The sequence below is a fragment of the Taurulus bubalis genome (genome assembly GCF_910589615.1).
Source record: "Taurulus bubalis genome assembly, chromosome: 9".
Lineage (NCBI taxonomy): Eukaryota > Metazoa > Chordata > Actinopteri > Perciformes > Cottidae > Taurulus > Taurulus bubalis.
In genome coordinates, this window is record NC_136597.1 from 22,884,488 (window position 1) to 22,898,561 (window position 14,074).

The window sequence follows — 14,074 nt, forward strand, 5'->3', positions numbered from 1 at the left end:
ACTAGGCCATTGAGAGGAATTTGTGGTTTGGGTCGAGGACAATTTGACATTTGGATTCATGAATCCAGAAATTAAACTAACAATCCTCTCCTGAGCCATCGCTGCCCAATGAAATGTTTATATTTCTCAATGTAAAGTACCTCAAAGGTGTTGTTGTAGTATCTGAAAACTCAGCGGAAGTATCGAGGTCTCCATAAAATAAAAGAATCTTGGAGCAATTTTGACAAATGAGACCCCAACGACAAGGCAAATAACAGACCAAAAAGAGAGAGTTGGTGAATTTATCAAATCTGTCTGGGAAATATTTGGGACCCCCCATCAGCAGCCAATACCACTGTAAACTCGATTACTGTTGACTGAAGCCCTGCACCCCAGCTGTGCGAGGTTTCTCGAAATTCCAGGTCCTACATTTCTTCCCCGGTGTTGACGTTTCGGGGGAACGATTTATGACAGTGAGATGCTACTTGGCAAAGTGTTTTCCAGCCCACTGAAAAGCCAATGCCACGCTGATAATTAGCGGTGGAGTGATTGACGCCTGCGCTCGTACTCATAACTGCAGTCGTAACGGCACTCTGAGCAACGGCTGAATGGAGCTATTGATATGCTCAAAATGACTGCTAACGGTGAATACAGCAGACCTGGAGAAAAATCTTGAGAGCAAACATACCTTTTCAATACCCCTGAACATGAGCGAGGGTGGAAAATTACAAGACCAAATCATAGAGCTGTCAAGTGCTCTCTGCTCCTTCGTACTTAAAATTGTGACAATTTAAATCACGCCTCAGACGCTCTCCACAGTGAACGAGGCCGTGTGCATGATGGAAACATTTGAACCCACACGAAACCTCAAAAGTGCAGGGAGCTGACATTAAGTGAAGTACCAGAAACTGTAGAGAGGCGTTTGAGTTACGAGACAGGCAAGTTAAAGAATGCGTTACTGCTGAAGTTAAGGCTGGAAGAGCCCACCTTTAAGAGAAAATTATACTATTTTTGTAGGTACATCATCTTCCTGGTAAGGACAGTTAATTAGCCCTTTTGTCACAACCGTGTGGTGAGGCAAAGACTCAGGTGCAGAGGAAACGACAGTAGTCACGGTGAGGCAAAATTTACTAATCAAAGCTACAAAATAAGGGAAAAGACTGGTACGGGAAACAAACACTTAACTACAGCTGGAAGGCGATGCACCCACACAGATCGGCAAAGAAAGAAGCCCAGATCCGGGTAATTTGATGCACCAAAGGGGAAAATTTGGTTTGAATGAACGCTGCTCTGCCTCCAAAGCTGTATCCAGTTCTCATATACACCACTAGGTCACACATTTTTACATCATGTTAAGAATAACACAATAAAGTCAAAGACATATTGGACCTTTACTAACTAATTACTAACTGTAATTAGTTAGAATCGATTCCAATTTGAGCTCCAATGCCACACAAAAAGTGTCAAAACATTACAAAAAGTCCTCAAACCATGTCTGCGGAATAAGCACTTCAACCAAGTTACATCATATAGAAAGATGAAGGCTTCAAACCGGAGGCCTAAAATAACCAACCTTTGTTTAAATATCGGGAGTGATCAGTCGATGTAGCAACAGGACACAGAAGCTCTGTGCTCGCCCATTTTGTGTTGACATTGTAAATATTAGACCCTTAAGTGGCTCTACTTAAATGCTGTCTATTTTCCTCCTGCAATTAACTTGGACCGTCAGTGCTGTGGAACAAAGCCAGAGCGGCCGTGCGTTGCATGCAGTGCTCTCGGTCTTAAAATAAAGTACTGTAGGATAATGATAATCCCTTATTGACCTTTAATTGGATTTATAAGGATAAGTCCGATGAATAGATGCAGAAGTACTAGATACTTTGTATTCTGCAAGATGAGAAATGTATCATTGTAAAAGTCTTACGTTTACTAGTCTATACGTGATTTCCATCGCTATTTGGCACTTCTTTCGTCCTTCCTGTCCTCTCCCTCGACACACTTCTATCATGGTGAGATTTCACACAGGAATGTATTACCGGTGTGTTAAAATGTCCCTCAGCTCGATTTATAAACAGCCTTGTTCAAGCTGAGGGGAAACAGAGAAAGTCACAGTTAATGTATAAACAATTGCTTGTTAGAACGTTCCCTTGCGGTGAAAAGAAAAGAAAGTGTGTGTGTGTTAGTGTGTGTGGAGGGGGTCAGTTGGTGTCAGGAGGGATATAGGTTGAAATAGTATGAAGGAGAAGGAGGAGTGGGGCAATCCTCTGATGTCACAGGGGGGTTATTTTAACGGGACCCACCCACTGGGACCTTGGCGGTTGATGGCTTCCGTAGGTCGGCTGGGCCGACAGAGGTGCGCTTTGTATTAGAAAGTCATAAACTACAGCAGAGCCCTGAGTCACCACAATGCTTCTGTTCACTGCTGTGTTTGTGTTACGATGTTGTGAGGTGAGTGAGATCATCAGCCCAAAGTCATTATGACCGACGAGTCCTTTAGTCGAGCTGTGCTGAGCCAACAAACTGTGGATTGGTCACATGCCTTATTTGGCTGCAATATTGGGTTTCGGGAAAGATGTTTACCTTGTAGCTGAAGCCTGGTTTGAACATGTGAGAATGTCCCATTGTGTAGTTTTTTTGTAGTAGCACACTATTTCTTTGTCCGCCGTCGCCTTGAAATACGGTATGGCAATGTTAACATGAAACTAAAACGCAGCCAATATTGGATGGAAATGTTTTCACTGGCAGCCTCGCAAGAGAGTGCACGGACCGAAGAGAGGAGTTCATGGCGAGTTTCTGAAGTCTAAAACAATGATTTCCAGTGATTTTGTTTGGATGCTGTGTGGTCTATATACAGCCTTCCACCTCTCTGATTACCTGTTCTCAATCTCATCTCGCCCTTGACAAAACAAGTTTGCTCCAGAGAAGAAGAAAAAGTGTCCCTTTTCCTTTTTTTTCCTGTATTCCTCCAAAGAAAGTGGGCTTTTTCCCCATTAATGTTGTACAGAAACCCAGCCTTTCAGACCCCCTCTCGCATTAACAGCACAAACCCAGACAACACTGAGTCTTTCAAATCTTTTCCACGCTTTCCCTCCCTTTTTTCTCACAGGTCCATTTTCCTAAACTGAAATTACATTACACCGTCATTCTCCTTTCACGGGGAAAGGTCATAATTTTTCGTTGCTGCCGCCACCCCCTTGTCTGTTGTGTAACTGTAAGTTTTACAAAGAACACAAATTATTGCCAGGGAGGCCACCCGCTGAGGCTCCACAAGCCTGTGTTTTTTTATGCATTGTGCCTCTTCACTCTGCCTGGCGTTTGAGTGTCTCAAAGGGATGCAGAGGTAGGTGTGGGTTTGAAAGAGGACTAAAATGATGTTGTGTTTGCTTTCACACTGAATAGTCTAGCCTTAGAAATGGCTCTATAAAGGTTGTAAAAATGTGTCCCTAGTGACTTCTGAAAAGTCAGCGGGGAAGGGGCGGGGGGGGTGGTCCTTATAAAGCAGCGCTGTCAAGGTATGTAGAGTTGTGGCTCGGCTCTCTGCTGTTTAACAGTGCTGGAGTTCGCAGTATTCTTTATACAGACTGCTGTATTCAGAGGCAGGTCTATAAACACGTTGCACCAACATGGTCACTTCCTGGGAATAGCATGTGTTGTTGTTGCATTCATCTGAATTGACACGCGGCTGATTACCGAACAAAAACTGAAGTTGCAAGCGTTCATCATTAAGTGGTTCTCCACTTATAACTGAACATTTTGACACACTAAGGAAGCCAACATCCACAGGAATGCTCTGCAACTTTGTTACCTAGATATATGCATTTATTATAGATGATTACGTAATTGCTGTAGGGATTATGTTCAGGGGTATTTTTTATTTTACTAAGATTTAAACATAGCTAGATTTGACACATCACAACGTTGTAAGCCAATCGGCGTCTAATACACAAATGTTGACACGTATTGAAAAGGAAACCGTCTTTAATGCAACACCTGCAAAATTAACTTCAGCACTAAGCGGACTTGTCAGAAGGACAGTTTGCATTAGCATCGTGGAAGTTTTTGACAGCAAACGTGGTAGAATGTGCAGCTTTGGGCTGTAAACCTGCCCCGGAGCTTCCTCCCACTACAGAGTCCCACGAGACGTTATTGTACGTTTCACAACCGCTGACGCTGTGCCAGCCACTGCCAGTTAGAAGCTAACGAGCTAACAAACGGCATAAACAAAGAGAAGATGCTAACTGCACTTATCATTCTCACACCGCGGCTAGTCTGCGATTTTGTTGCATAAAATCCTCATCTGAGTCCAACATGGCTGGAATAGCTCTAAAAAAATGGACCAGATGCCAAAAATGAGGCCGTTGTGTTGCCACCTTGTTGCGCACTGGTTTTGGGCGGGGCCAGATCCTCATTTTGTATTATTTACTTTTCACGTGGGAAAAATATGTTCAGTGTGTTGTCCAACCAACAGTCCTACACAAAGACATTCATCAATTATCAAATTTGCTGAATTGACCCAGCATCAGTAGATTTCTGATGTATTATGATCCATGTTATCTGCGATCTGCAGACGTAACTGGAAAACGAATGTTTTTCACGAGCACAAGGGCTGTTGACCCGGTGAGTGGTGTATTTGCTGGTAATGGCCGTGTTACCGTATGCTACTGTAAATGCCATTACACCCGTAAAAAGCTCTCCAATTATGTCCCCGGTTAACAACACCCTATCCTTCACATAATTGTCTCCAGAAGCCAGCATGTCCTGTTGCAACAGGCGCAGCAAAGGAAACAAATGACCAACATAACCACTATTTATAGTGAAGCTAACCATGTCTAACCATGGGTTACACAAGGAGATGGTTTGTTTGGATTCTAGGCCGTGTCACCATGGAAATGTTAAAGTAAAGGGGAACACACACCGGGTGTCCTTTTACTTCTGCTTTTTAAACAAGGAAATCATATGATTTGAAACAAATGTGGAGCATCGAGTTGATAATAAAAAAGAATCGTGTCTGTTTCAGTTCACACTAACATTAGCCAATTAGACACAATGTCGTGCTTGGAATTTATTTATTTCGTGACCAACACAATCATGGCGACAAAAGCATCCCGAAGGCTACATTTTATACTTCCAGGCTCATCTTCACGCCGACTTAAAATATGTCCAAAGTGACTCTGACTCATCGGCACAGTCGAGTCACAGGACACAAAGTCGTCCGAGAGGCTCCAATCTTCCTGCACTTGTGGTCAGCTTGCCTCTCTTCCCCGTAGCTTTTTCCGGACATGTGTCGCTAGATTGAGACCAAAAGAGGATGGAGAAGAGGAGGAGGAGGAGGAGGAAAGGGAAAGACAGACAACAGGGTAATTCATTCAAGCTCTCGTGAAAGAGAGGAAGAGTCGGTTTCCCCGAGCATTATAAATACAAGCGCAGTCAGTCATCAAATTATAGCCATCTGCATTGGCCTGAGACCAGGATTCTGCTTGACACACAATAAAGTAGTTGTGAGGAGGGGTGTGGTAGCTAATGGGCATCAGAGGCTGCCCTCTCCGGTGGTTAAACCTCCACACAGACTGACACAGACTCCAGCTTCACTCTTTGGGAGCGCGGGGATGATCCTTTACAGATAACGATGCCTTGTCAGCGAAATCACCTCGGCTAGATCCCAGCCCCTGAAAGATGGACAATATAGCTGAGTGTTATGTTGCAGGAGAGACAACAGGAGGCGTGTGATGCACGCTCTCAAAAGCCCTTCGTGGTAATGCGTTTCCTTCATCCTGTAGGTGTGAATAACTTTTTGCATACCTGGGTGAAGACAGAAAAAAGGGTTTGAGCAAGACAAAGGAAGTGCATTTGTACAGATATTTAAAATGTGCTTTCCCCACATGAAGCCTGTCCTCTACAGAGCTTTACACGGCTTAGCTGGGGAACTAATGAATTCCAGGTCCAGGTACTCTGCAGAGAGTAAAGCTATTGTGTGTATCATTAGAAAATGTGCTTCTTTTTTTCCTGAAGGCTACAGAAGCGAGCTGAATTTGAACCAGAAAATCCCCAGGCAGAATTGTCTTGGCATCGCTCTCTCCTTCAGCTTTTTATCCCCATGCTCAGTGAACAATCCAACAAAAGCTCGGGTTTAAGAACCATGGAGCTCGTTGCGATTTTCTTTGTTAATGCAATTGCCTGTAAGAAAAGATTCTGTTCCCCCATTTTTCAGTTTCAGCCCGAAGGCTCCGGTGCAATTAGCACTAGTGTTTCGTTTGGAATACCTTCGCCTTACTCGAAACTCCTTGAACAGTACCATAATAGCCTCGAGCGCAGTCAGAAACCGCCAACGACAATAGCCTCCGAAAAGTGACATTTTCCAAATGAATGATGTGTTTCATTTTGATTCGGCAATACAAATGACATTTGCATGTTCGTCTCCATTCTCGTTTCGAATTACCAGGAAAGATCTCAGAGCTTTAGTTTTAACAGTTTTTTCCACAATGTCTTGAAGTTAATTTGTTAGAATTTATGCAACATGCTTTACAAAATGCTAAAACGTGATAATGTCAAAAACAAATTCCTGTGATATGTATTCCTAAGAGCCACTCGCGTGGTGTTTCTTTGGCCACAGGAAACCGGGGCTGTGCAGCAGTGTAATCAAATGTCTGTGTGTGTTTGGCCCTGCGCTGAGACAGTTCATCACTGTCTTTGTTCACGACAGAGCAACCTTGGAAGCAAAAGCAAACGCCTCTTAGCAAAATCACCAAAGCACGAGCACCAAAGATACAAGCTATGCCTTCGTCCTCGCTGACATCAAAATGATTGTCTTTGTTCACATTTCCAGTGTTTGTTGCCGATCTGGAGGGGTTCATTTACGAGAAGAGAAACCAAAGGACAAATGTACCCTTCGGTGTTTTGAGGTCGGCTGCATGGCATTAATGTAGATGCAACACAGACGCAAGCTGTCCTTTTTAAAAGTACACACACACGCATTTGTTCTCACACAGACACTGCCGACCAGAGTCTTAAGGAAATACCTTTTCCATGTATAGCTATGACTGGGAATGTTTGGTGCCTTTTTTATTTTCTCTCACTCAATCATGTCTGAGAAGTTATTCTGTGAGATTTTTTGCTGCATGGCATCAAGCCCACCGCCCTGCTATGGCTACTGGATGCTACTGCTAATTTTGAGGGAGTATTTTGGTCCACATGATCTCATAGGAATGTTCTAGCTTTGACACAGCAATGTCTCTGCTTCACTATTCCAAAGCGTGAGCATTTTGTGATCCAAAGACTGCCTTCTTTGCTGTGTCCCAATGAGTTTCTGTGTCTTGTCCCTTGTGAGGGAGAGTGGGTGGCTAATGGAAAGCCCCTTTTCTATATCTCTTGGCTAGAGCCATGGAAAACCAATGCTGAGGAAATGGAGTATTGGAGGTGGTCCAGTTTAATTTCAGAGCATGTGCACTGGGAAATAATTGACTTCCTCCCTGGTTTACATTTTGTCGAGGGCCTCTGAGAGCACGGTCCGAGGCAGGTGGCTGAATTAGCATATCATTGGAAACGAGACAGCTCAAGCCTGGGAAATCCTGCGCCCCAAGACTCTATATGCCCGGAAAACCACCGCAGGGGTAATGACTGATGTCTCAGTGAGCGAATCCCTTTGAGGCCAGAGGAGCTCCTCTTCATCCAGGAGCAGCTGGAGGACACCTGATAATATAGAAATCTGTCCTGAGCGAGTTGCACTGTAACGTGAGACTCAGGAAAATGCTCATATTCAGTAATTTGTTTCTCCAAACTTCCACATTAGAATTCACAGAGTTGCCATCCTTGCAGTATAAGATGAGTTTATCGCGGCGTACGCATGTTATCTTTATGTTAACCCAATGGAGTGATGCGTGTGGCTACAGCGTCGAGAATGCAACTTTTGAGATTAGGCTATTTTTTGTATATTGTCTTGTATTTTATAAGTGCACAGTCAAAATAATACGTGCATGTGTGTGAGGGGTGGCCTACAGTTAAAATCACTGTTGCAGGTATGCAGCATGCCTTTGAGTTTTTAGCCAACAAGATGCCTCTTTCTTATCCTTTTATTCTATTTTCACTCTTCATAGAATCCTACTTTGGGGACAGCCACTGCAGTCTACAAGCGTACCAAGATGTCACCAGCTTCCACCTGTCAGTACAGATCAAGACAAGTCGGCGAAGTGGGCTGCTGTTATTGGCTGCAGGAATGGAGGACTACCTGTTTCTTGAGCTCCAAAACGGGAAAGTGCAGGTGAATGGTTAGGTTAAAATATTTTTAGACACTACCTAAAGACAGAAAAAAAAGTGACGATAAATCAAGAAATTTTAAATTGTATGAACATGGTTGCATCACTTTGTTTGATATAGTTTACTTGAAAATTACTTGAATTAAAATGAAATAGAAGCTAAAATATGACCCTTCCAAAAGGTACATCACTTGAAATAATGAATAGTTTATTAAAAGAATGGTACACAAATACACAAACAGATTCTGTGTTAAAACAGTTTTTACACAAGTGAAGTGATAAATTAAATAACCCATTAAACATTCTCAATAATTAACAATTTAATAAGAACAATTATGAATAAAAATGCAATTTCAGTTGGATACTATTAACAGTTAATTCACTACGATAATATCCAAGTCATCACATATGAAGTTACTCACATCTTAGCTGCAAAATATCCAACACATTTTGAAGGCTTTTCAAAGCTGTACGATAACTTGTGAAGAGTGTGACGTTAAATGTTGTTTTGAGAGCCATTCAGCTTCAAGACTACAACCCATTTCATAGGTGTCATATAGGAAAACAATCAAAACTGATTGGGTTGTTCTGTTGCCTTCTCTAGCCGTACCACTGGAATGAGAACCGTGACATTTTCCATCTATAATTACTTGTTAGACAGCATTGAAAAGCAGCAGAATTAGCATCAGGCGTGCTATCACAGAGATTTATATATATTTTCCCCAGAAAGCACAGTAGCTCTGCAATTTCTTGAGGTAAAGTCTAAGGGTACGTGTAATAAAAGGAAATATTACTTTTCTTAGTTTCCTTCATTCTCTGACTCACAGTGATATGAAATCCACTGAGCAAATACTCTTTTTCTCAGTGAATAGCCTTATCTGTCATGCATGTGTAAGAATTATGTCATTTAACTTTATTTCAGCAGAACGCAGATGTCTGATATTATTATCAGTGAAACTTCTTAGAGATAGTTCATTTTTAAAATGTAGCTTAGTGACCATACCTGATGAATCTGGGGGTGTAGATGCACTCCCATTATCATAAATGTTAACATTGCAATGAAATAAAGCTTTAATTCAAGTGTTTTGATGAGGGAATTTGGGTTGCTATTTGTGCATTCAAGAGAGAGTTTCTCATAGAGTAAATACTGACAAGACTGAACAAACTTGTAGTCTATATCCATTTTAGGGAAGGCATCCATGTGCTGTCTATTTTGTTAAATTATTAACAATTACATGCAAATAAATGCCCCAATTTGATTTGCATGTACAAAACCTGCAATGTATTGTTAGTTTAATATAATCCATAACATGTGTTTGTTTTCCCTCAGGCACGAATGAACATGGGAGCCGGTGAGGTGACTCTGTCCTCATCCCAAGGAGTGCAGCTGAACAACCTTCTGGAACACCACATCGCACTCACGCTGCTCGATGGCAAACTCACCATGACAATTGATGAGCTCTTCCCAACATATGTTCCTGTGGACGACGAAAACGAACAGCTTAATATCGACATGGGCATTTGGCTCGGAGGAACCGGAAACCTGGATGCTCCCTACGTCAGCAATGCCATTCCCCCCTTCCGCGGCTGCATGACTCAAGTCAAATTTGAGTCCCACCAGTTTGATATTCTCAGCTCGGCATTTAAACAATGCCACGACACGAAGGAATCCTGCAGCAGTGAGTTTGAGGCTGGTGATGGGGAGGCAACTAGTTTCAGCACCCCTGATTCCTTTGTGTCCTTCCCTACCTGGAGCGGGGCTAGTGGTACTCCAAGGGTCTTAGAAATCCTAATGAAAACAACCATTGAGGACGCGTTACTTGTTTTCCACCCAGGCCGAGAGTCAGACTTTATTGCTATTGGTGTTATGAAAGGCTATCTCAAAGGCATGCTGGACCTTGGCAATGGCGTGGAGATACTGGAGAATACCCAGGTGCAGCTGGATGATGATCAGTGGCATAGAGTTAGGGTTCAAGTCAGTCAGGACTCTTTTGTCTTGAATGTAGATAGCCAGTCTTCCTCCCTTCCTCTTGACTCATCACAAGCATTAGACTTGGTTGGAAACTTGTATCTAGGAGGCATACAGGGGAAAATGAAGGACGTCTTTCGTGAGAGTGAGTCCTTAAGTCGTGTAGAACAGGAAATGACATCAGAATCCTTCATTGGTTGTTTGGGGGAAATCAAAGTAAATGAGAAAGAGAGAAGCCTGCAGGATGCTTTGGTGACCAAAGATGTTCACGTTAAATGTGAAGGAGAGGAATATGACTACTCTAGTTACTATGACACAGACGCAACTACGTCTCCACCTGTTCGCATCCGATTTGTTACTATGGGCAACAACGAACAGCATTGCTACCCAACAGATGATACGCCAGAGATATTCAAAAATGTCACAAAACTTCTTGAAGTCACCCCATTGCTTGTGCCAGAAGGTGGAGAAGCTTTACTTTTCATCAACAACTTAAATCCTACATTTGACCTCAGTGCTGTGGGAATGCGTCAATCTCAGATCATCTTTACTATCCAGAATGATCCCTGGTATGGCCTGCTCGACATAAACACGAATACAAAACGGACTAAAAAGTTCACTCTTCTTGATGTCATTAATAAGAAAATTAAATATATGCATGATGGAAATGAAAGGCACACGGATCAAGTCCAGCTGCAGGTGGTTGCTGAAAGTAACGGCTACCTTCCAGAATGTTTAAAGACTCCTCAGGAGTATATCCTCCCAGTGGAAATTCTTCCCGTCAATGATATACCAGAACTTGGTGGAGGAGAAATCACCATCACAGAAAACGGCAGATCTCGTTTGAGTCCCGGCCTTATCAAAATCACAGATTCTGACACCCGCTGTGATGAATTAATAGTAACTGTGACCTCAGAGCCTTCCATGGAATTTGGTTACTTAGAAAATGGCCAGCAACCAGGAAGGAGCATTTCAGAGTTCACTTGCAGGGAATTAAAAGATGGAGATATCTATTTCATACACCGAGGGGGTAGAGCAGCTGAAATTACCTTTGAAGTGTCTGATGGGCAGTCAGTAAGCCATTCATCTATTTTTACGTTGTCTGTGACACAGCCACATATGACTATTGTCACCAACACTGGCCTTCTCTTGTCTCAAGGAAGCAACGCTTCCATAAGTGGTCAAAGTCTGGCTGTCATCGCTCATCCTCGTAATGGAGACATTATGTACAACATTACACAACCTTTGATATTTGGAGAACTACAGATAAAGACAAGTGATGGAATGTACAAGCAGGTTACAACATTCAACCAATTTGATCTGGATCAAGACCACCTTAGATATTTCAGCACAGACTCGTCTGACCAGGAAGATATTGTGACCGAGCGGATTCAATTCAACGTCCACCTGGGGCAGTTCTCCCTCTGGAACCACACCTTCTTGGTCAAGATCATCCCTGCACAAGTGAAAGTTTCTACCCTGGTTCCATTAGAGATGGAGGCGGGTGAAGAGCAAACAATCGGACTCACAGAGCTTCAAGCCGAAGTAAAAGAGAAAAACCCAGATCCACAAACTATAAAATACATACTTGTCAAGCCTCCGACACTCGGTAGTCTCCTGTTGTCAGACAGAGAGTTGAATGAGGGGGACATCTTCACACAGAAGGACATTTTGGACAATACTATTAGCTATAGCGTGCGTGTGCGAAGATCTGCGGATAGTATAGATCAGTTCCAGTTCAGAGTCTTTGCTGATGATCAGTACTCCCCTATATACACCTTTCCGATTACAATCCTCGCCAATGCCAATGCTCCTGTTTTGACCAACGAGAGGCTGGTTGTCTTGCAGGGTGGTGAGAGTGCTCTGAACAACAACTATCTTTGGATACATTCCCAAGGTTCTACAGATTTTATGTACCGGGTCACAGAGGGGCCAAAGTATGGGCGACTGATGAGGGACTCCCCACTCGGGCAGCCTAGATTTGAAGGGGCGATAAGAGTATTCAGCAACGAAGACCTCCAGTTTGAAAGGCTCATTTACAAGCATGATGGCTCTAAGACAAGGAATGATGAATTCCGTTTTTCAGCTTCCGATCAAGGAGCGGAAAATGCCGACGAGGGAACAGTGTCTGGAGTCTTCAGAATATCCATCCAATCCAAGAACGAGCATGCTCCTGTGAGGGTTGTGGACAAAGTCTTCAACATAGTCCGCCACGGTCAACGTCTGCTGACAACTGATGTCATCCAGTTTAAAGATGACGACTCAGATTTCAATGACACCCAAATTGTCTTCGCTCGTGAAGGAATCCTCTCAGGCAACATCGTCTCAACATCCAATCCCTCGCAGCCGCTGTTCCGTTTCACGCAAGCCGACCTGCGAGATATGAACATCCTCTTCATTCACCACGGAGCCGACCGGGAGCGATTCTCCCTGCAGGTGTCAGATGGCTTCCACAAGACCACCGCATTACTCGAGATACAGGCAGGTGAGCCCTACCTCCAAGTCGTAAACAACACAATCATTGTCATTGACCATGGAAGCACCAAGACCCTGAACACCACCCTGTTGAGCGCTGACTCCAACATGGACATCAGAGACGACAGTGAGATCAAGTTCCAGGTCACGTCGCCACCCAACGACGGCAGGATTATTGTGAGTGGGATTGAGGCCGCAGAGTTCACCCAGGAGGACCTGAAAAAAGGCGTTGTCTCTTATGAGCATAGTTATGAAAGTCTGAGATCCAAGGACTCCTTCAGCTTCAGCGTCCAAGCAAGAGGACATTCTGAAGAAGGCACATTCAGGATTAAAATATTCAAGCAAGGTTACCTCTCTGAGCCTGAGGTGATAACCAATGAGGTCATCATTTCCTATGAGGGAGAGCACACCGTAATCACAGAGGATAATCTCAAGGTAATGTTCACTAACAGTATGTTGAGCGATACTAATTTGTTTTCAATAACTGGAAGTTTTTTTTATATGTGCTTGAGATCTACAGATCACAAATATATTATGCATATATTATGCATTTTCTTTGTGAAATAGATCTTTCGCATGACTCATTCAAGCATACTGCCCTGTTTTGTAACCCTGTCTCTAATCTACATTATAACCACATGCAAACAGGGCTAAATATGACTCTGCAGTTGCTGCTTTTAATCTAGTTTATGTACTAAATTATAGTCTATTAAGTGTGGAAAACAGAGCACTAAGTATCCCCTGAGGAGCTTCCTGAAGCCCACTGTAATTTATAAGATGAACCTGCCCGCACTTCATCTTGAATGCAATTAATGGGGTTTAAATTGGCCCATTCAGAAGATGTTCTCTATCTAAATATCTTAACTTCTTTCTTTTAAACTTTAATTTCAACAAAGCGCACACATTTAAAATATGCAGTATTGACTGAGAAAGAGCCTAGACCCCCAGTACTCCTGAAATATTTATTGAACAAATCCTTGACAGAATGGTAGTATGATCTTCTGAAATGCATGGCTGCTAAATACTCCCCGGCTTCAGGCTCCAGAAAGTTTATTAAATCGTCTCAGCGGGATGACCATGAATCTGCCTGCGTGTAAATCTCCAGCCTGACATTAAATGTTACCAAATGTAAAAAAATAAATATTCTTTTTAAGTTGCATAGAGTCACAGTGTTCAAATTAGATATAGATACAGACATCTTGTACCATCAGGTCTTAATTACACTAAGGTTGACACTATCTTGATACATAATATACAACAAATGAATGTAGTGCACAAATATTAACTTAATAATCCTGTTCCTGTTCTAAAAGGAAGTCATAAAAGCTGTCCAGATGTCTATTTGAAACACCGCTGACAAAGGAAAACTTTTGTTTTATTAGTCGATTTGGCGGTGTTATTG

The 14,074-nt window shown here is 42.8% G+C and overlaps 1 protein-coding gene across 1 annotated transcript in view; it reads left to right on the forward strand.

The window, feature by feature from the left end:
- cspg4 (chondroitin sulfate proteoglycan 4) overlaps positions 1–14,074 on the forward strand; it is a gene marked incomplete at both ends in the record, with an annotated part of 62,214 nt that overhangs the window by 27,795 nt on the left and 20,345 nt on the right. The window contains 2 exons of the mRNA XM_079223477.1: positions 8,070–8,233; positions 9,559–13,107. Of these exons, the coding sequence (XP_079079603.1) occupies positions 8,070–8,233; positions 9,559–13,107 (3,713 nt within the window). The remainder of the gene's footprint in view (positions 1–8,069; positions 8,234–9,558; positions 13,108–14,074) is intronic.